This window comes from Oncorhynchus mykiss, chromosome 23 (assembly GCF_057628025.1).
Source record: "Oncorhynchus mykiss isolate SJ-2025 chromosome 23, ASM5762802v1, whole genome shotgun sequence".
Taxonomy (NCBI): domain Eukaryota; kingdom Metazoa; phylum Chordata; class Actinopteri; order Salmoniformes; family Salmonidae; genus Oncorhynchus; species Oncorhynchus mykiss.
The window spans coordinates 4,853,605-4,877,193 of record NC_143044.1 but is presented as its reverse complement, the minus strand read 5'-3'; the positions used below and the strand labels follow the sequence as shown (position 1 = coordinate 4,877,193).

At 42.0% G+C, this 23,589-nt stretch overlaps 1 protein-coding gene across 1 annotated transcript in view; it reads right to left on the bottom strand.

The window, feature by feature from the left end:
- Positions 1-8,099: 8,099 nt before the first annotated feature.
- Positions 8,100-23,589, bottom strand: part of LOC110502311 (heparan sulfate glucosamine 3-O-sulfotransferase 1) — a 75,402-nt gene continuing 59,912 nt past the window's right edge. Inside the window, exon 2 of the mRNA XM_021580245.3 lies at positions 8,100-9,553. Within this exon, the coding sequence (XP_021435920.1) occupies positions 8,454-9,359 (906 nt within the window). The 5' untranslated portion in view covers positions 9,360-9,553 and the 3' untranslated portion in view covers positions 8,100-8,453. The remainder of the gene's footprint in view (positions 9,554-23,589) is intronic.

The window sequence follows — 23,589 nt, the reverse complement described above, 5'->3', positions numbered from 1 at the left end:
GTGTGCGCTTTACTTACATACACTACCAGTCAAAAGTTTGGGGTCACTGAAATATCCTTGTTTTTTAAAGAAAAGCAAATTTTTTGTCCATTAAAATAACATCAAATTGATCAAAAATACAGTGTAGACATTGTTAATGTTGTAAATGACTGTTGTAGCTGGAATATCTACATTGGCGTACAGAGGCCCATCATCAGCAACCATCACTCCTGTGTTCCAATGGCACAATGTGTTAACCAATCCAAGTTTATCACTTTTAGAGGCTAATTTATCATTAGAACATTGCAAAAAGGTTGTTAGCACAGCTGAAAACTGTTGTCCTGATTAAAGAAGCAATAAAACTGGCCTTATTTAGACTAGTTGAGTATCTGGAGTATAAGCCTTTGAATTCGATTGCAGGCTCAAAATGGCCAGAAACAAATAACTTTCTTCTGAAACTCGTCAGTCTATTCTTGTTCTGAGAAATGAAGAAACTCCCAAGAAACTGAAGATCTCGTACAACGCTGTGTACTACTCCCTTCACACAACAGCGCAAACTGGCTATAACCAGAATAGGAAGAGTGGGAGGCCCTGGTGCACAACTGAGCAAGAGCCCATGAGCTCATGTTGGGCAACATTGAAGATGGTGGCATTTTCTTAGCTAAAATGACAAAGATGCACCTCCAACAACATAAAAAACCTCATAATTCTACCCCAAAAACAATGAGAATTTCTCTCAACCAGTGACATATGGGCTTAAGGTGAGCGCTGATGCCGTCCTGTGATAAGCAGTGCCCAACTCGTCAAAGGCACGGCCGCAAAAAATACAGTATATATACACACACAAAAGGTATGTGGACACCCTTTCAAATTAGTGGATTCATCTATTTCAGCCACACCCGCTGCTGACAGGTGTATACAATTAGAGGCACACAGCCATGAAATCTCCATAGACAAACATTGGCAGTAGAATGGCCTTAGTGAAGAGCTGAGTGACTTTCAACGTGGCACGGTCATAGGATGTCACCTTTCCAGTAAGTCTGTTTGTCAAATTTCTGCCCTGCTAGAGCTGCCCCGGTGAACTGTGAGTGCTGTTATTGTGAAGTGGAAACTTCTAGGAGCAACAACAGCTTAGCCATAAAGTGGTAGGCCTCACAACCTCACAGAATTGGACCGGTGTGTGCTGAAGTGCGTAGCGCATTAAAATCATCTGTCCTTGGTTACAAAGCTCACTCCCGAGTTCCATACTGCCTCTGGAAGCAACTTCAGCACAATAACTGTTCATCAGGAGCTTCAATTAAATGGGTTTCCATGGCCAAGAAGCTTAGCCATAAAGTGGTAGGCCACACAACCTCACAGAATTGGACCGGTGTGTGCTGAAGTGCGTAGCGCATTAAAATCATCTGTCCTTGGTTACAAAGCTCACTCCCGAGTTCCATACTGCCTCTAGAAGCAACTTGAGCACAATAACTGTTCGTCGGGAGCTTCAATTAAATGGGTTTCCATGGCCAAGTAGTAAGATCACCATGCACAATGCCAAGCGTTGGCTGGAGTGGTGTAAAGCTCACCACCATTGGACGCTGGAGCAGTGGAAACGCATTCTCTGGAGTGATGAATCATGTTTCACTATCTGGCAGTCCAACTGACAAATCGGGTTTTGGCGGATGCCAGGCAAACGCTACCTTGCTGAATTCATAGTGCCAACTGTAAGGAAGAAGAATAATGATTCTGTGGCTGTTTTTCATGGTTTGGGCTAGGCCCGTTAGTTCCAGTGAAGGGAAATAACGCTACAGCATACAATGACATTCTAGATGATTCTGGGCTTCCAACTTTGTGGCAACAGTTTGGGGAAGGCCCTTTCCTATTTCAGCATGACAATGCCCACGTGGACAAAGCAAGGTCCATACAGAAATGGTTTGTCCAGATCGGTGTGGAAGAACTTGACTGGCCTGCACTGACCTCAACCCCATCGAACAGCTTTGGGATGAATTGGAACGCTGACTTTGAGCCAGGCCTAATAGCCCAGATCAGTGCCCGACTTCACGAATGCTCATGTAGTGTATTTCACTTGTCCATTCCCAGCGTGCCTTACAAGGGTGCTGTTGGAGAGACATTGCTGCCACGCTCCAAAGTTCCGTCAAAGAATCATCTAACAGAAATCATGTAGCAGATATAGTATATGGTAGAAAGACTGTGGCCTTTTCTGTAGCCTACAGGCTGGAGATAAAATGCATGACAATGTAATGAGACACTTTACATCACGCAGGTTTCTCCGATCAAATGGCCAAACATAAATGGCGCATAATCAAATAAAAAATATGCTGACATGTTAAACAACAACATATCCAAAAAGCAGGACAGGGCAATGTAAAATGGACAATATGGAATGGATAATCAGGCTACTCACAACTGCTGTCCAGGAGTTTCACCCCATGGGCTAAACTGACATGAGTAGTTTCAAGTTTGAATCCATAAGTGTTTGACGAGCTAAAAATAAAATACTTATGCATTTCCCGCTGTGTAAAAACGTCGCAAATAGGCTCAGGACAACTCCTGATAAAGTTGGGTTGCTGATATTCAGAGCTTAAATAGCCAAATTGATTAGTCACAGGAATCAGGACTAATAAAGCCAATGCAACAGCCTGTTTTACAAACAGTGGGCCTAACATGGATGGGAATTCAGGCAGACATGGTATGTAGGCAGACATGGTAGGCAACACCCCAGTAAGCACGCACTGAATGACGCCGACGTATTTTGGACATATTTTTTTGGTACTGTCAGGACCAGCAGTTTTTTTTTGGTGTAGTCCAGACTGGCTCGTTCTGCCATACTGCTCGTTCTGTGCATTATTTCCTGCAAGACAAAACATTTTATGTTCTGCCATGGCCAGCGAAGAGCCCGGAACTCAATCCCATTGAGCACGTCTGGGACCTGTTGGATCGGAGGATGAAGGCTAGGGCCAGGGCCATTCCCCCCAGAAATGTCCAGGAACTTGCAGGTGCCTTGGTGGAAGAGTGGGGTAACATCTCACAGAAATAACCTGCAAATTTGGTGCAGTCCATGAGTAGGAGATGCACTGCAGTACTTAACGCAGCTGGTGGCCACACCAGATACTGACTGTTACTTTTGATTTTGACCCCCCCCCCCCTCCCTTGTTCAGGGACACATTATTCCATTTCTTTTAGTCACGTCTGTGGAACTTGTTCAGTTTATGTTTGTTGTTGAATCGTATGTTCATAAATATTTCCACATGTTAAATTTGCTGAAAATAAACGCAGTTGACAGTGAGAGGACGGGACGTTTCTTTTTTTGCTGAGTTTAGTAACATCGACGGGGCTGTAGTGGAGCGGGTCGAGAGTTAAGTTCCTTGGTGTCCACATCAGAGATATCACAAAAAAATGGTCTGTTAAAAGTGATCTTCACACTCTGGAACCGGTGTATGTTCCCTAAGTGTGACACAGTGAGTGTGTGTCTACAGTCAGAAATGGGGGTGCTGCGCGGGTGCTGGATGGTCTGGAAGCATGTACACACGGCTGAGATGGCTCTGTGACCTGGACAGCACATCCCTGTAAGGAAGGATGGGGATTTTTCTGGCAGGTGACCAGACACATGACACACACAGGATGGGGCAGGACTTGGCAATGGTCACATCCCCGTCACAGCCTCTTAACCTGCACATACTTATAAAGGTAGAACCCTCGAAAGAGCATGTCGCCTCATGTTAATTATTGAAGGACCTATATGCCCCCTAGTGAATACAAAACAAAGGGTATTAACAGCCCTGGGCCTGTCACGCTAAATAGTGTCCACTTGCCAAAATGTGTCCACCCCCTGCATCACAATGGGATTAGATTAGCGTCCGTTGCTAGAATTTGGCAAATTCTGCCTGGGCTATGTAATGACAGAAAAAAATCTATAGTATTCGTTGCCATGTTCTGAGGTGCATGGAGAGAGAGGCGCATGCAGTCAAAAGACAACAGTAAAATGTATGTGATCAAAGTTACAGGTTATTTACGAGTTGTTTTAGCTTTCAATCTTACCGATTACTGTTGGATGAAGTACTAAACATGATCCATGCGTGGTTATTGATGTTTGGAAAAGTGGTCTTACCTCAACCTTGATATAGGTAGTATGAGCATGCTGCAAACTACTGCGAGGTAAGACCACTTTTCCAAATCTCTTTATTTAGCTCGCTAACGAGCTACGATCTATTTCGTATTGTGTTATTTGTTTTTGTAGAAAATCAGTTGAGTTAAATAGCTAAGGCTCATTACTGTAATAAATTACTTTAGTAACACTACCATCTCCTCTAAGACAAAAGAGCATGCGTCATAACACAGTCATAACAGCTGACATAACTTGTCAATATTGTCATAACACTATCATGACACATTTAGAATTGTGACATTATTGCATTATTTTATGACTGTTATGGCACCTACATAAGAGTGTACAACCATATAATTAGGAATTTGAATACTAGAATGGACATGAACCTTCTTATGGGATAAAGATCAACCATTTTTGTCAGGGAGTTGGTCAACCATGGTTGAATTTGAAGAATTTATCTGCACTGTATGTTGGTTAGCCAGCCAGCTAGCAAGCCAGCCAGCTCCATACATTTTTCAAGTGAACTGCCAATATGCCAACATTCCACTCAAACAATGCAGTCAATCCACAGCCATACACTGGCTGAAATCAGTTGATGATTGATAGGACTTAAAACAAGTTGTAAATGCAACATGTTCTGATATTGTATCATAGCACTTACAGCTTTACAAGAAAACACTTTGATATTTATGGTCTGTTTACACATATTTTAGAGGCCATTTGTATAGAACCTGTATAAACTGTATTTATAATTATATGACAATATTTTAGGTTGACAATAATTATATAACACCATTTCTGATACATCACATGCCTTTTATTTTCATGCATAAGTCAAATCAGGATTCTGCCTCTACTGCCATTCATTCCAATTCGACTTGTTTGGATTTCTCTTCGATCAATGTGGCTGACATTTTTCACTTCATTCTGGAACTTTGAGGGTTTGTTGATGACATAGTTTGGGAGGTAGCCTAGTGGTTAGTGCGTTGGGCCAGTAACCGAAAGGTTGCTAGATCGAATCCCTGAGCTGACAAGTTAAAAATCTGTCGTTCTGCCCCTGAACAAGGTTGTTAACCCACTGTTCCTAGGCTAATTAATAATTTGTTCTTAACTTACTTGCCTAGTTAAGTAAAGGTTAAATAAATTTTAAAAATTCATAGGATCTCTATGATCAAAACCCACATGAACACCACCCACTAAAAAAGGCTTCCGAAACGGTGTTTCAGGAAACCGATCCACAAAGTTATCATTATGTAGATCATTTTATGAACACTGATTTAAAACTTGTCAAATTTGCACATTAATTAAATATTATAAATCAAAGGTAACATTTCTAAATCATACCGCATTTTGGGTAATTCCCCTAGCAACATTGAGGTTGCTAGGTTACATCTTGGTTACAATTTTTACACAGATTCCATTCTCTATGCGTGCAGAAAGCAACATATAGTGAGTGGCAGTGATATATTTGTTGTTTTGGCTCTGTACACCAGCACTTTGTCATTTCAAATCCATTCTATTCTTATTGTAAATAAGAGTAGAATATGTTTCTAAATACTTCTACGTTTAATGTGGATTTTACCATGACTACGGATACTCCTGAATAAACTGTGAATAATGATGAGAGGAAGTTAGACGCACAAATATCATACACCCCAAAAATGCTAACCTCCACTGTCATTGTAGTGGTGAGAAGTTAACATGTCTTGGGGGTATGATATTTGTGCGTCTAACTTTCTCATCATTATTCACGATTCATTTAGGACTATACGTAATCATTATCGCATCCACAGTAATATAGAGGTTTTTAGAAACATACTGGATTCTTCTTTAGAAAAAAAAGTGACTCAAATGACACACTACATTATTTACCATGAGTTTCTATTAGGCACAAAATAATCTGAAACAACCAAAAGAGCAAATGCATCCAACAGACGTGAAAATTCACGTGTAGATTAACCTCATAATCATTGTGTAATTTCAAATCCAAAGTGACGTAGTACAGCGCCAAAACAACAAAACATTTTCACTGTCCAAATACTTGGAGCCCACTGTATGTACCGGACCAATCCTGAAATAATACACGATAAGAAGCTATTGAAACGTGCTAAATAGTTTTTTTCTCAGATGCCAGAACAGCGCTTTCTGTAGCTGTCGGGAATGTTTTGAGCGCTGTGTTAGCTAGCAACGTTGTGCTGTCTTTAGTTTGGCAGGCAGGCAAAAGCAAGGATGGCCCTATAGGCTAATTACATCTGCCAAAACATCTTCTATTCATTAACTGAGAAAACCACTGCAAATGGTTCAAATATATTTCCTCGTTTAGGGGCTCATCTGGATCAATGAAGGACCGATAAAAAGGCAAGGACGAAAATCAAAACGCACAAATCGTTTTGTGTTCTGTACGTCAGTGTACAACAAAAAGTAACCGACATGCAACGTTGGAACGTTTATATTAACCATCGAAATTACAGCGCATTTTTAGGTAGTTTCGAAAATCAAAACGCACAAATCGTACAACAGAAGTAACCAAGGTGAAACTACCTAAAATGCGCTGTTATTTCGATGCTTAATATCATGACTTTGATAAAAAAAAATAAAAAAAAAGTGCAACTTTTACAAGTTTGGAATCAGACAGTGTTACTGTTCATAACATTATCTACATAATGTTGTTAAAATTTTGCAGTTCCGTTTTTTGGGTCATGGAAAAACACAGTTTTGGTAGGTGGCCCTTGGACTATTGTGTCAGTCATTGTCAGTCACAAAGAGGGTGTCTTTTCCTGCTCCCAAATACTTCTCCTGCATTCATCCCAATCATCAGCAACAGAGCATTGGGTAGGTACAATTCTGACACCAATGTGTGTGCAACTGCAATGGTAATAATATGGCTAATGGTTTGCCTTGAGTGGTGGGTTTTGACACCCTTATGTAGGTGTATGTAACTAGCCATAAAATAACTCAATACATGTAACAGGTCTAAATGTAGGTGGTATGACAGTGTTATGACAAGTTATGTCAGCTCTTATGACATGGTTATGACCTTATTAGATGTTATGACACTATAATTAAAGTAAAGTGCTACCTCTGAGTGTATAGAGTATTCTGATAGCCTGTGCTGGATGGAGCCGTAGAACAAAAGTATGGTTGAATAAACTACTATGAGACATCAATAAAACATAATACAGTATCAGTAAATAGGATACGGTAAGACGGAGTGTGAAAAACATTGCTTGTATCGAACTTCATATTTTAGTATGGACAGACCAACACACCCCTACTGCTGGCAAGGGATAAAGCCGGCAGCATTGATGTCTGTCCCCCCCTGGAGAACGGGAGCACTCTTTTAGCATCTGACAGAGCCACCAGACAGAAGGGAGATCACATAAGCACCAGTCGTCTCTCCAGACAGGCAGCCTTGGCTGCTGTTTAAAGCCTAATCAATGAGGAAACATGACCTGTGACAATCTGAAATGTGCCGATTCTCTGTGGCATGGAATGGCAAGTGATCTGACAGAAAGGTTCTAAGAAAACACAAAGTATCCATCCATAATAACCAGAGATAATCATGATGAAAATAGTAATGTGTTTCTCTGCTGTTTATGTTGAATAATCACACTGGTGAAACGGCATCTTACATACAGCACAACTCCTGTGAGAACTGCTACAATAAGCATATGATTTACTGGCTGCTTCTACAGCCTAATCAAACCGTTGAACACTGAACAGTGGTAAAATACAGGAAGAGCTCTGACTTCAGCTTGCTGACTCTTGTGATTCGGCCCCTTTTGCTGCAGGCACTACCTTCAACGTCAAAATCCATTAGTGATTTCTGTACTACTAAAGCGTCGCTCGAGGGAAACCATTTCCCTGCATTAATGTCCTTCTTCCACCGCAGCGAATCAAACTCTTAGCCTAATGCCTCAGTCTACCTTAGCATGCTCTCTAAATAACTCAGGTTAGGAGCTGGAGAGCAGCACAAAGAACCAAGGGAGAAAAAGATTCCATTCCAGCGTTACATTTTTAAAGCAAAACTATTTATTATCAAGTACAGTAATATCAAACAAAAGTTAAAATCAGGTTCACAAATGAGTTTTTCCACAATCCGCATCACTTCACTTTTGGCAGGTACAGTACAGAGAATGACTTCAATCTTGGGGATTTTTCCATGTTAGTTTGTAAGTTCTTGCTTCGTAAATGTGGAACTGCTCTGCTGACACCAGAGCAGAGTAAAAGGCGATTGACAGGGGTGTTTGGGTGTCAGAGTTCGTAAAGTGCTTCTCCCCCTATAACACTGGTCAGTCAGTCATTGAACAGTCATATGTGGGCCAGGGGGAACTAGTCCTCATAGGTAGAGGGGTGAACTGCCTTACTGCCAGTCAAAGGAGCGCTTCACCAGCCGGTAGAAGTTATGGTTGTGCTCCCGGAGGTAGGAGCGTAGCTGCTGCAGCACGGTACCGTTGACGGCAGGGTGGGGACGCCCTTTGGACTCGTGCAGGCAGCGCTCTCGCCCTTCACTCCGGATGCAGTAGAACCCCTTGGTCTGGTTGAAGTAGAAGTTGGAGGACATTATCCTGGGGGGCAGGTTGAGAAAACGCTCCACCTTCTGTAGCTCAGGCAACGGGTCCCGGATCAAAGTATCCCCATCCACGATGTGGATCTGCTCTAGGGGGAAATAGCGCAACCAGTTGCTCATGTGCATGTCGTAGAGGCTCCGCTGGATGGCCTTATAGCGGGTATTGAGGGCTCCGCTGCGCACCAGCAGGTTCTCAATGGCCTGCACTGGCTTGTGGTTCTCCAGGCGGTTGAAGTAGACCTGGGTGTAGTCTGAGATGACACGTTCAGTTGGGTCCCGCAAGATCAGCAGCAGCTTGATGGAGGAGTTCATGGCACGGATGCGTTTTGGCGCCAAGGCAGAGGTGAAGTAGCCTGGTGTCTTCTCCACTGTGATCTGGTGTGGGTAGGAATATGGCATCAGCTCACGGTACCAGTCAAATCCCTTAGCGTAGTTCTCGTCCCAGTCGAAAAAGTGCACCTCTGTGGCAGCGGCAGCGACCTCAGGGTGGATGTCTAGCATTTCCAGCAGGGCTCGTGTGCCGCCTTTACGCACCCCAATGATGATGCTGTGGGGGGCACATTTACTAGTCCCCAGGGGTGGAGACAGAGTGTCATTAGCTGTGAGTCCAGGGCCTAGATCCAAACTCTGAACAAAATCTGGTGGGGCAGCATATGCCTGGAGAACCAGGAGGAACACTGCTACCAGCAAGCAGGCCATGGTGAGGGAGGGTGATGAGAAGATGGTCAGAGAGGGAGGAGATCAGAGAGGGATGTCCTGTTGTTTAGCTGTGGATCAGAGCCATCTCTCGGAGATCAAAAGATGACAGGAAAGGAGAAGGGAGCGGTTTTCATCTGCCATTGAACATCAGAAGGAGGATGAGGAGGAGAAACCACAGCCAGTCCGAAGCACATCTGGAGAGACAGAAGACAAGAAAAGAAATGGACTTAGATTTTCCCATCTGAATAGCTAGCATAGGCCCAAAGCACTTTCTTATTTTACCTGACAAAGCTTTCTAGTAATTCATAGAATGTATGTCTGACTCAAGTGTTTCGTCTCCTTCGGTTATCATTATTCATCTCTCATTTTGTCCTTCTATCTCCCTCTCAGATCTCTCCTTCCCATATTAAGAATCACTTACGTTTAATTCTATGCTGTCATTTCACAGGAATATACTTTTTTTGCTCATTACAAAATGTGTGCCAGATATGTGAGAGCGTGACTTGGGGCCAAAACAGAGGTCACACTACTTCATCTTGTTTTACCGGGTCATAATCCTCACTCAAATCAATACAGTTAATATCCGCCCTGGAACATTTCAATCCAAACAGCAGAGGTAGGTTTTAAGGACAGTGTGGCTGTGGAAATAAGAGGAGTTTTCAGTTCTGGATAACTTAGATTTTCCATACACGTGAAGCAAGATCAAAAGCAAGGCCAAGTGAAGGACGTTATGTATTGGGACAAAGTATTTATGTTCTAGTGGGTTTCCGTAGCCTTAGTTCTAACGCCAAGTACCCTGGGCATTGAAGTGGGTTGTTGAGAGTAGACTTCCTGAAGTAATGTAAGATGCACAACTCCAGTACATACCCTCGTTGAATCTAAAACGATTTCTCCATCCCCGCATGAGTCTAAAGTTAATTTGAAGAGTCAAGATACAACTAAAGGTAGGACTAGGATTTAAAATACTGGATATACTGAACAGTTGAATCCTTCTGACCTTAAAAGTAATCTCAAATAGTTACGAGGAAAACATTTCTCCATGACAGTCAAAATAACTGCTCTGCTGCATAAACATCCAACAAAAAACAAAAAGGTCATGGTAAGGCTCTATAAATATTACTTTATTATTTCCACTTTGCTGTTTCCCAATATTAAATCAACCACTACCATGATTGAATAAGCATAAATCTATTGCTAAGGAACAACAGTAGTCACAGCTCACTCTGGATGAAGCCTCCCACTCCCTAAACAGCAGAGGACAAATCTGTTCCCCACTTCCCAGAGGGTTGTCTGTTCCCACGGTGCCACTACCAGCCTCCCCCGCTCTCTAATCAGGTCTTCCCATTGCAGACTGAAGGGAGTGATACCTGGACCGCCATAAAGCTCTAATCTCTGGCCAGGGGGTCCAGGGGGCTGTGGATGTTAAGTATGGGGCTGGGTATGGGGCTAAGGATGGGGATAGAGCAGGGGCTAGGTAGCTGTGGGTATGGGAATAAGGCTGGGGGCTCGGCCAAGATGTGAAGTTGAGGGCTTGGTATAAGGTCTGGGGCCGGGGTCAAGTATGAGGGCTGGGGCATGGACTAGGTATGGGGGCTAGGGCTATAGGGGATGCAGCCCTGGGGGCTGGACCATCCCAGAAGCACTGTGGATAAAGAAAAGGTGCTCTACTGTGAATGTCTGCGCAGGGAGCCACTTACGCGCTGTGACAGGCACGCCTGCCTGTCAGCGCTTCCATGGCAGAGAGCTGCCAAGTCCAATGCTAACAGCCAGGCAGCCAGGCGACCTTCCTGTCTTATCCAATTCCCCTCACTTCCCTCAGCACACCGCCACCTGGAATGAGCCATTGTTTCACATACCGCTGAGCCGCATTGCTTTATTCAAGGCTTGATGCATATCTTCAGGTTTTCATTCATCACACAGCCAGCCCGGCACAGTATCTCAGCATCTGGCAGAGCCTTTAACTAAAAATATTGGACTATTGGAGATAGAAACGGAATACCGACAGATTACAGACAAGAGACTGGCAATATATTTAGTCCAGAACTAAGTAAGAGGTCACATTGCAGTTGGCTGAATAAAACAAGATATTGAATACACTTACCATTTATTTTTTATTTTTACAAAGACATGAAATCAGAATGCCCATTAACACCTGCATGCTTTACATCTGCAATCATTTAGCTATGCCTACCTACGACTATCACACACGTGGCGTTGCTCTGATCTTCTGTGATCTCATTTTACAGTTTGTCAGTGGCTGCAGAGACTGTGGCTTATTACCTCATAGCATTATCACGGAGAGCCTGAGCCAGTGTAGCTCATGGTTCGATCCTATTATTCATCATCCTAGGAGGCACAGAGGGAGAAGCCACAGGTTTCCTGTTCCACAGGAACCCAACTCCCACTAATTACTCAAACCAGCCAGCCAGCTATATCTAATGCATGGTCTAGAATAGATCCCGACCGATATGTGATTTTTGGGTTCAATACCAATTTTAGGGAGTCAAAAGTCACCTCTATTTTTACATAAATTGAGCTCCAAAGGATTAAAATACAGTGCCTTGCGAAAGTATTCGTCCCCCTTGAACTTTGCGACCTTTTGCCACATTTCAGTCTTCAAACATAAAGATATAAAACTGTATTTTTTTGTGAAGAATCAACAACAAGTGGGACACAATCATGAAGTGGAACGACATTTATTGGATATTTCAAACTTTTTTAACAAAATCAAAAACTGAAAAATTGGGCGTGCAAAATTATTCAGCCCCCTTAAGTTAATACTTTGTAGCGCCACCTTTTGCTGCGATTACAGCTGTAAGTCGCTTGGGGTATGTCTCTATCAGTTTTGCACATCGAGAGACTGACATTTTTTCCCATTCCTTCTTGCAAAACAGCTCGAGCTCAGTGAGGTTGGATGGAGAGCATTTGTGAACAGCAGTTTTCAGTTCTTTCCACAGAAATCAATTGGATTCAGGTCTGGACTTTGACTTGGCCATTCTAACACCTGGATATGTTTATTTTTGAACCATTCCATTGTAGATTTTGCTTTATGTTTTGGATCATTGTCTTGTTGGAAGACAAATCTCCGTCCCAGTCTCAGGTCTTTTGCAGACTCCATCAGGTTTTCTTCCAGAATGGTCCTGTATTTGGCTCCATCCATCTTCCCATCAATTTTAACCATCTTCCCTGTCCCTGCTGAAGAAAAGCAGGCCCAAACCATGATGCTGCCACCACCATGTTTGACAGTGGGGATGGTGTGTTCAGCTGTGTTGCTTTTACGCCAAACATAACGTTTTGCATTGTTGCCAAAAAGTAAAATTTTGGTTTCATTTGACCAGAGCACCTTCTTCCACATGTTTGGTATGTCTCCCAGGTGGCTTGTGGCAAACTTTAAACAACACTTTTTATGGATATCTTTAAGAAATGGCTTTCTTCTTGCCACTCTTCCATAAAGGCCAGATTTGTGCAATATACGACTGATTGTTGTCCTATGGACAGAGTCTCCCACCTCAGCTGTAGATCTCTGCAGTTCATCCAGAGTGATCATGGGCCTCTTGGCTGCATCTCTGATCAGTCTTCTCCTTGTATGAGCTGAAAGTTTAGAGGGACAGCCAGGTATTGGTAGATTTGCAGTGGTCTGATACTCCTTCCATTTCAATATTATCGCTTGCACAGTGCTCCTTGGGATGTTTAAAGCTTGGGAAATATTTTTGTATCCAAATCCGGCTTTAAACTTCTTCACAACAGTATCTCGGACCTGCCTGGTGTGTTCCTTGTTCTTCATGATGCTCTCTGCGCTTTTAACGGACCTCTGAGACTATCACAGTGCAGGTGCATTTATACGGAGACTTGATTACACACAGGTGGATTGTATTTATCATCATTAGTCATTTAGGTCAACATTGGATCATTCAGAGATCCTCACTGAACTTCTGGAGAGAGTTTGCTGCACTGAAAGTAAAGGGGCTGAATAATTTTGCACGCCCAATTTTTCAGTTTTTGATTTGTTAAAAAAGTTTGAAATATCCAATAAATGTCGTTCCACTTCATGATTGTGTCCCACTTGTTGTTGATTCTTCACAAAAAAATACAGTTTTATATCTTTATGTTTGAAGCCTGAAATGTGGCAAAAGGTCGTAAAGTTCAAGGGGGCCGAATACTTTCGCAAGGCACTGTACATATACATGATTAGGCCTGGCTCACAGTCAGCATTCCAGTTCATCTCAAAGGTGTTGAGGTCAGGGCTCTGCAAGCCAGTGAAGTTCTTCCACACCGATCTCTACAAAACATTTCTGTATGGACCTCCGTGCACAGGGGCACTGCCAAGCTGAAACAGGAAAGGGCCTTCCCCAAACAGTTGCCACAAAGTTGGAAGCACAGAACCGTCTAGAATGTCACTAATTTGAAGGCGTGTCCACATACTTTTGCATATACAGTATAGTGTACTCTAAATGATGATTTCAATAATATCATTATTTAAGAACATTTTATTTGTGGTTTACAGTATATACACCCAAAATAAACTACATCCTCTATAAATGACAGTAAAAGTTTAGTGCACCTTCTTAGGTACAACTTAAAGATGTCTTTCTGTGGTAGTGTATAAGAAGTATCCAAAAGTCTTTGTGCTAAACCACCACAAGGGTTGGTTGGCTGAATGAATTAAACTTTGTCTCAAAGTAAATCTGCACTGCTCACAAATATGCATAAGCATGGAAATGCAGTAACATGGCGTTCATAACAGGTGTCAGCATTTGCCTTGAGTAGATCTCCTACAGTTTTCAAAACAGCCAAAGGTCACGTAAACACAGTGGCGTGTATTCATGAATGCCAAGGGAAGCCAGGCTTCTCCAAAAAAAATGACCAAGAAAAACAAAAGAAACATACAAAATAATGTATTTCGTCTATCTGTGTTTCATACATTTCTTTCAATTTGCAAGAGGCTGAATGTACCCCACTGGAGAAAGCATCCAGGCTAACGAAACAGCACCCCTCTGGCTCAGTATGTGTAGCATATCTATCTGATGCTGTCGGGCCAAAAAGAGTATGACATTGTTGCCATCCATAGCATTGAATTCAAGGGAAGCCAGCGAGCATTTGACCTCCCTTGATAAAAAAATAAAGAAAATAACAGCCAATCAGCGTTGGGGCAAACGGAGTGTGAATTCAGCTGTGAATGGTCCTGGCGCACAAAAAAAATAAACTGTCAAGGGAAGCCAGTTTGGATTCAAACCAATGACATCATATCAGAAGTCAAAAGTCATTAACAGAAAAAAACGTGAATTGTTACATCTCGTTGTGTCTTTGTCTACCGGTGGCTAGCTAGAAAAAAATTGTCCCTTTCCTAAATTAGCCATGGATGGAGATACGGATTTGGACTTGTGGTTCTAGCATAATTCTCCGAACTTATGTTGATTGGACTAAATTGTTTTGGGTATCTTTTAGTTGTCACTGTATTAGACTAAGCAATAGTTGTTTAGTAGTCCGAAAGTGTTGGAAACATTACCTTACTTGACCTCCAGCATGGTCAAGCAACTGTTTGTTACATGCAAAATGTTTTGTGGGCTTCACCAGACAGATGTTTCTCTCCAGTTTTGTAATGAAACAAATGTGTGGTTGAATTTATTCTGCCACTGTGTCTTCTTATTGTCTCCACCTTAGGCCTGTATATCACAGTGTCAAGGCATATGAACACATAGCTTGTACTATGGCTTTTTTTCTGGCTTGGCTTCCCCAGTGATTTTACCAACGCTCCGCGTTAGTAGTAAATCTTGCTCTTTTTGCCCATAGTGGTTCAACTCTACCATTGAAATTGGGATGTAAGAGGCGCCTCTACGTTATTTCAAGGGAGGGGTTTGGTAATACACTTCTAGATGTGCTGGGTGGTACCGCCTCAAGACTTACTATGAAAGCAGGTGACAGCGCGCCTTAACGCCTTACTGACGTTACATAAAATTTAAAAAGGCATTAAGGCACATTTCCACATCACCAAGTTCAACATTTTTGCTTACTGTTTGTGTTTTACGCAACAACAACAAAAAACATGCAGGATATGTTGATTATATACATTTATATTCGTTGCAACATAACAATAAATAGATGACAATGGTGATCATTGCAACAGGCCTTATTCCCCCCCCCCCCCCTTCACTGCTATGACTGATGGTGGCCCAATCCACTAAACAAATTGGGTTATAGTTGGTTGTGAGTTCTAATCCCACAAGGGGATTTTTTTTAACCCTTTATTCACAATATTCATCCCGTGCCCACACACTTCTGATTCTTAAAAGTGAAAGCATACCTGTGAGAGGGGTTACAGTGGTAGTAGTTGGAGGTTTTTATACAGTTCCCAAAACCAATCTGAGTTAATTTGACCAGTGGAAAAATAGCTACTGCGTCAATACAGCAATGTGGTATGGATTGAATTTAGCCCCTAATTTTCATTTCAAAGTGATGATTGTAATTTTCTTCCCAACACAATACACGCGAGTCCACATTTAAAAAAAAAAAATCTGCAAGAAAGGAGCAGAGAAATATGCGAGCTCTAGTGGACAGGGCATTTTCTTCTGACCAATCAAGTGAGGTGTTTTTACGTTTCAAAGGGTTCCAGTCTGGAAGCACGCTGTGCTAAATATGGATAGAATTTGTAAAAATGACTAGCTAGCTCAATGATATTGACAGAATTTGAAAGCTACAACAAGGCATTAGTGAGGAAGACGAAGGGAAGAATTAAAGTGAGCGTTTCCACATAGCATGACCGTTACACTCGCTAGCTAGCATTAGAGCTTTCAGGTTAGTCTATCTATTGGTTCTTATGTTGTGGAACAGAGCAATAGGTCTAGCTATGTACTTGTCATTTGGTTGAGTCTAACATTAATTTAGAAAAGTCTCTAGTTAGCAAGCTGAGATCAACGTTAGCTAGCTTGCTAATAATGTTCTGAGGAGAACAGGCTAGCTCCCTGTAGAATCAAGACAAGAGGGGATGGCAAGAACGTGAGATGTGCAGTTGCTTCATCTGGCTGAGGCAGTGCCCAGATGAGATGAGACAGAGTTACCTGCTACAGAGATAAAAAGGTGAGATCTCTCAGATTCTATCTTGATTAGCTAGTGAGATTTCAATGTCGAACCAATGCAATGATATTCATTAATATCGGCTTGCTATGTGAACTGCTTTTTCTGAAAATGTCCATCTCAGGGCCGGCCCTCCCATTAGGCAAGACTAGGCAATTGCTTATGGCGGCATTTGAATTTGGGGCGGCATTTTGGAAATTGGCTGCCGCCCTCCGGCGCTTCTGATCGGCTACTACACCACCAGCTCATAGCCGTTGCTGCAGTTCCCGCCATCACCCCATTCCCGCTTCCCTCGATGTTCCTTCCCATTATCCTTGGTAGCTATGGTTGTGTGTTTTAATGAGATTATCCTATTATGAAACATTAATAAAAATAAATCTACCAATTAAACTATTGTATTGTCTTTTAATGTTTGTGTGTGAGGAAGATGATTATTGATTAAGGCAGTAGCCTAGCATAGCCTGTTAACTACTAGTGGAAATAATATCTGTTAATTTTTTTTTTTTTTTTTTTTATTTCACCTTTATTTAACCAGGTAGGCTAGTTGAGAACAAGTTCTCATTTGCAACTGCGACCTGGCCAAGATAAGGCATAGCAGTGTGAACAGACAACACAGAGTTACACATGGAGTAAACAATTAACAAGTCAATAACACAGTAGAAAAAAGGGGAGTCTATATATACATTGTGTGCAAAAGGCATGAGAAGGTAGGCAAATAATTACAATTATGCAGATTAACACTGGAGTGATAAATGATCAGATGGTTATGTAAAGGTAGAGATAGAGATATTGGTGTGCAAAAGAGCTGAAAAATAAATAAATAAAAACAGTATGGGGATGAGGTAGGTGAAAATGGGTGGGCTATTTACCAATAGACTATGTACAGCTGCAGCGATCGGTTAGCTGCTCAGATAGCAGATGTTTGAAGTTGGTGAGGGAGATAAAAGTCTCCAACTTCAGCGATTTTTGCAATTCGTTCCAATCACAGGCAGCAGAGAACTGGAACGAAAGGCGGCCAAATGAGGTGTTGGCTTTAGGGATGATCAGTGAGATACACCTGCTGGAGCGCGTGCTACGGATGGGTGTTGCCATCGTAACCAGTGAACAGTAAGCTATAGAGATTTGCAACCAAATTAGCTACCATGTCTAAGAGACAAAAACTAAATCAGGAAGCGAATATATATACTTTTTAACTAATGAGAAAAGAGGCACACTCTTTAAACCAAAGTGATTCGCTGCATGCAGTAATGTTCCTCAGCCAGTGTGGAGAACAACATGACTCCGAGGACAGGCCGTTCAATCTCCAAGACGGACGAGCCACCGTTCAATGGTTCTCGCAGCAAACCGGAGGAGTCCTAGCCATCCACTTCCACTGATGATGACAGCTCTCTGGGTGGACAAGAACAGTTGGTCGCACCAGGCCAAGCCACACATCCAAACAATGCCAGCAGAAAACCTACTATCTGGGACTCAGACTCAGATTTGTCGCTCCACGTCCCGATGACATTGGTGCTGCTGCTGCAGGATATCAATCCGAGGGCCTTTTTTCAGCCAATGCAGCGCGCACTCGCTGAACCTGGTTCTCTCTGATGCAGCATCGTGTTGCTTGAACACCTTAAACACCTTGGCGGTGGCTGAGTTACCACATTTTTTATCCAGACCTACACACCGCTGGGATGTGCTGAAAGGGAACGTGAAAGATAGCATGAAACAATTTCACAGTGAAATCCTTTAGCACCACAAGATGGGAGAGCCGTGCATTACAAAATCAACTTCCAAGAAGCAGTGCATGCTTTTGCTGCCAGGAAGGCCAGGCAAGTCAACTCGCATTAATTCTAGTAATTTTTAAGATGACTCTTAAAGCACTCCATCACTCTCCTTCTTGGTCAAACAGCCCTTACACAGCCTGGAGGTGTGTTGTGTCATTGTCCCGTTGAAAAACAAATGATCATCCCATCTGGTTTGTGCTTAGTGGGACTGTGTGTCGCTGCAGAATGCTGTGGTAGCCATGCTGGTTAAGTGTGCCTTGAATTCTAAATAAATCACAGACAATATCACCAGCAAAGCACCCCCACACAATCACACCTCCTCCATGCTTCACAGTAGGAACCACACATGCGGAGATCATCCATTCACCTACTCTGTGTTTCACAAAGACCAGGAGGTTGGAACCAAAAATCTCAAATTTGGACTAATCAGACCAAAGGACAGATTTCCACCAGTTTAATGTCCACTGATAGTGTTTAGTATTTTTATTGGTGTCCTTTAGTGGTGGTTTCTTTGCAGCAATTCAACCATGAAGGCCTGATTCACACAGTCTCCTCTGAACAGTCGATGCATCTGTTACTTGAACTCTGAAGCATTTATTTTGGCTGCAATTTCTGAGGCTGGTAACTCTAATGGACTTATCCTCTGCAGCAGACGCAACTGAGTCTTCATTTCCTATGGCGGTCCTCATGAGAGCTGTGGCTTCACGGTTTTTGCGACTGCACTTGAAGAAACTTTCAAAGTCCTTGAAATTTTCCACATTGACTGACTTTCATGTCTTAAAGTAATGATGGACTGACGTTTCTCTGCTTATCTGCTTTTGCCATACTATGGACGTGGTCTTTTACCAAATAGGGTTATCTTCTGTATACCACCACTACCTTGTCACAACACAACTGATTGGCTCAAACGCATTAAGAACGATATAAATTCCACAACTTCACAAGGCACACTTGTTAATTGAAATGCATTCCTCACGAAGCTGGTTGAGAGAACTCCAAGAGTGTGCAAAGCAGTCATCAAGGAAAAGGGTGGCTACTTTGAAGAATCTTAAATATATTTTGATTTGTTTAACATTGGTTACTACATTATTCCATATGTGTTATTTCATAGTTTTGATGTCTTCACTATCAATCCACAATGTAGCAAATAGTAAAAATTAAGAAAAACCCTTGAATGAGTAGGTGTGTACAAACTTTTGACGGGTACTCTATGTGCATACACGCATGAACATCTTGTATGGGCCTAATCATAGAATCAGAGCCTAATTCTTCCTATTCAAAAACGTGGTAGGCCTACCCGTTTGACAAACTCATGCACATCATCTGTATCCGTGTTTCATTCCATAGTATGTTTAAATATATTTGTACTACATTACTATCTGTCTCAAATCATCAGCATGAAGAACACTGAATTCTGTCATGTGGACTGAATTGTCACTCAAATAATGTTGTGCCTCTGTTTCATATCTGCTAAGCACACCTCTGCTAGCCATACAGCCACTGCCTCAGAGTGGTTGGGTAAGCTCCTTCCTGGCTGACTGTGTCCAGAGGTGACATTGGACAGGGCCATGCTGTCTCCCAACCCCTCTGTCTCAATTCCCAGTAATTATTCTGCAATAGTTTGTGCCGGGGGGGGGGAGAATAGGGTCAACTTCTCTTATCCAGACCCGTATTCACAAAGTGTCTTAGAGTAGGAGTGCTGATCTAGGATCAGTGTTTAATTGTAGATCATATTGACTGGTGGAACCTGACCCTAGATCAGCACTCCTACTCGTGGCACATTTCCATCCAGGATTTAACTCGAGTTCTACCCAAGAGGCTCAGACTTTTGTTTCCATCTACGCAGGCTGGCACCCCTGTGTCACTGGGCTATGGCTCCAGCAGACCTGCTGTCACTTGGGCCAAAGTCAAGCCAGTGGTACTTTTCAGCTGGCGTTTACATAACAATGGCTAAAAGTGAACTTTAATACCTTCTCACAAAACAGCTGCTTAAATCAATCTTGATTATGCCGAGGTTGTTGATTCTGCTGTTCACAAGTCCTCGGTGCCAGCCTTGGCTACGGAAACTATTTCCCTAGTATAACATATGGGTCTAAACATCAGTGTTACACTAGTGTATGAGTCGAAAAGCAGCACTGGACCCTTGTTCTTACCAGATGCTGTTGAGAATTAAGAAGAACTGGATGACGATGTAACCGAAGGGCAGGATGCCCCCCTCCATGTCAATGGGAGCATGCCTAAGATATCACATTACACCAGGGCCAATATTCACAAAGCATCCAATGCAGCTTTTTGACTAACAGTGTTACACCAGCGTATACACCCTTGTGTTATACTAGGGAAATTGTTTCCATAGCTAGTGCTGGCAGTGAGGACTTGTGAAGAGCAGAATCATCAAACTCTGCATAAATCAAAACAGCTGCTTTGTGGGAAGGTGTTCAAGTTCACAGTTAGCCATTGTTAGGTAAATGCAGGCTGAAAAGTACCAGCGGCCTGACTTTGACTGCAAGTGAGAGCAGGTCCGCTAGAGCCATGGTTTAGTGAGACACCATGGTTTAGTGAGACACGGGTGCCAGACCACGTAGATGGAAAGAGAAAAGTCTGAGCCTTTTAGGTAACACACTGAGGTAAATCATATATGGAAATAGGCCACATAAGTAGAAGTGCTGATCTAGGGTCAGGTTGCACCAGGCAAAATTATTTTAGGATCTAAAATTAAAAACTGATCCTAGTTTAGCACTCTGTGAACACTTTTTGAATACTGGTCCAGATGAGACAAGTTGACCCTAGACCCCTGGCACAAGCTATTGCAGAATAATTACTGGGGACTGAAACAGGGGAGTTGGGAGACACTGTGGCCCTGTCCAATGTCACCCCTGGACAGGGCCAGCCATGAAGGAGCTTACTCAACCACTGAGGCAGTGGCTGTGCGGCAAGCAGAGCCAGACATGTGCTTAGCAGATCTGAGAGAGACACAGCATTATTTGAATGACAATTCAAACATAATTCAGTATCCTTCATGCTGATGATTTGTAAAATTTGAGAGATAACAATGCAGTACAAATACATTAAAACATACTTTGCAATGTAACACAGATACAGATGTGCATTAGGTGGTTTAAAATAATACAATTATTACAGATAGTTACAGTGGTTCTTACTTTAAAAGTTGCTTCACGTTATTTAAGTGTCAGCCATTGTTGCCATTAATGCTAGTTTGACCACCAGAGGGCATCTTTGAGAACCATTTGACAATTTATTATATTGGCTGTACTAGAGAATTTAAAACCTTTATTGTAAGAACATAGTACATGGGATTGATTTTAAGAAACGTAGCTTAATTAATTTGGTGTTTCTATTCCAAAAAAAAGTAAACAGTCAGGCGCTGTACAACGTGACCGTTCGGGAGTAGGCTACTAAGAGCAAAATAATACTAACATTTCCACACCCTAATTGTAGGCTAACCAATACCCAAACAGAGATGAATTGAAAATAAAAATGTAATTGATTTATCAAGACCAGTCCGAAACGGTGCTGAAATAGTTGACCACACGAGGGTAGGCTATTGCTTCAAATCCTATAATAACAATTGGATGACTTTGGGTGTTCCCAGTAAGCAACAATTTGTTGCCTTCATTAGCCTACTTTATTCTGAAAAATTCATCTGTACCTTGAGAAACTGACAATACAACACAACAACACATTCATTGATCTCAGCAAGCTGAGGGAAAGTGCAACTAAAATGTAGCTGAGATGTGCTGTACAGTAGTTGAAATAAACATCTGCATTTTGAAAGTATTTATCGTTATTTTATTAACTAAAGCATAAAGAAGTTGATGAACAGATATTTAAGCATCGAATACATTGCAAGTTGGGGGGGATTTTCACACCCACAGGAGCCGGGCTATTAAACTAATCGCTGGATAACAGATTGGCCCTCGGGAACTCTTCAATATGCTTTAAATGCCACAATATCACAAATAATTGAACACACAACATGAGCAGATTAACGTGATAAAAAATAACTATATTTCGGAGAAGATAGTTTCAAATAACCGAAAGTGAGCGAATGTAATCTGAATAAAGGGAAAAAGGCCATTCTTGAAAATGGGGTGAGACATTTACTAATTTGTAAATAGAGCCAGTTGGTTATTTATAATTAATGTTTTTAGAGGGAGAGAAACCAAAAGCCCTCTGTGCCTATATATAAGAAAAATAATCATATTTGTCAGTACTTTGTATTTACCCAAGTTCTCTCGTTAACTTCAGAACTAACCAACAGTTTTTGTTGTTGTTGCCTGATGCAGGACTCTAGCGCCAGAGGAGAGACTCAGACTGAAAACTCCTCCAATAATTGCCACAGTTTAGACTACCGATAGATCAGCATTCTAACTGTCCCTTGTGATAGTGTGGTGCAATAACAGAAGAATGCCACCATCTACCACAAATGGTTGCGGCATAAGCTCGTAACTTTTAGAGGAATAACCACTGTAGCTCTATCCACGCTTTACCTAAAAATGTTTCTGATATTATAGCTAGCTAGTTGGTTGATGTTGTTCTAGCTAGCTCACCCAATGCAGGCCATTCTCCTCCTTGCTGGTCTGCAGATGCATGACTACATGATCATGATGTTGTGGCTGTAGCATTTAACATACACAAGAAAAACAACTAGCTAGCTATATCAGACAGACATTTTCAAAAGCAGCTCATATAGCAAGCCAATAAAATGAATAGCATTGCATTGGTTCGACATTGACATCTCGGAGGTTAATCAAGATAAAAAAATAAAAAATAAAATAGTGAGATCTCTCAGATTCTCTCTGTAGCAGGTAGCTCATCTCGTCTGGGCACTGCGTCAGCCAGATGAAGCAACTGCACATTTAATGTTCTTCCCCATCCCCTCTTGTCTTGATGCTACAGGGAGCTAGCCTGTTCTCCTCAAAAACATTATTAGCAACATAGCTAACATTAGCCATCTTGAGCGCAGATCTCAGCTTGCTAAATAGCGAAGTCAACCAACTACACACCACATATACACAGAGCAAACAATTATTTTCTAAACTCATTTGTCTCAACCAAATTACATGTACATAGCTGGACCTATTGCGCTGTAACACAACATAAGAACCACTAGATACAGGCTAGCCAGAAATCTATGATACTAGTCTGCTTAGCTAGCTAGACACAATGTCAATATAAATTAGGCAATATAAATTAGAATTTTAGCAACCAGGAAATGGAGCGATTTCTGCATATTGCACCTTTAAAGGGATACTTTGAGATTTTGGCAGAGGACCTTTATCTACTTCTCTAGAGTCAGATTAACTAGTGGATACAATTTGTATGTCTGTGTCCAGTATGATGGATGTTAGAGGTAGTTTCGTGAGCCA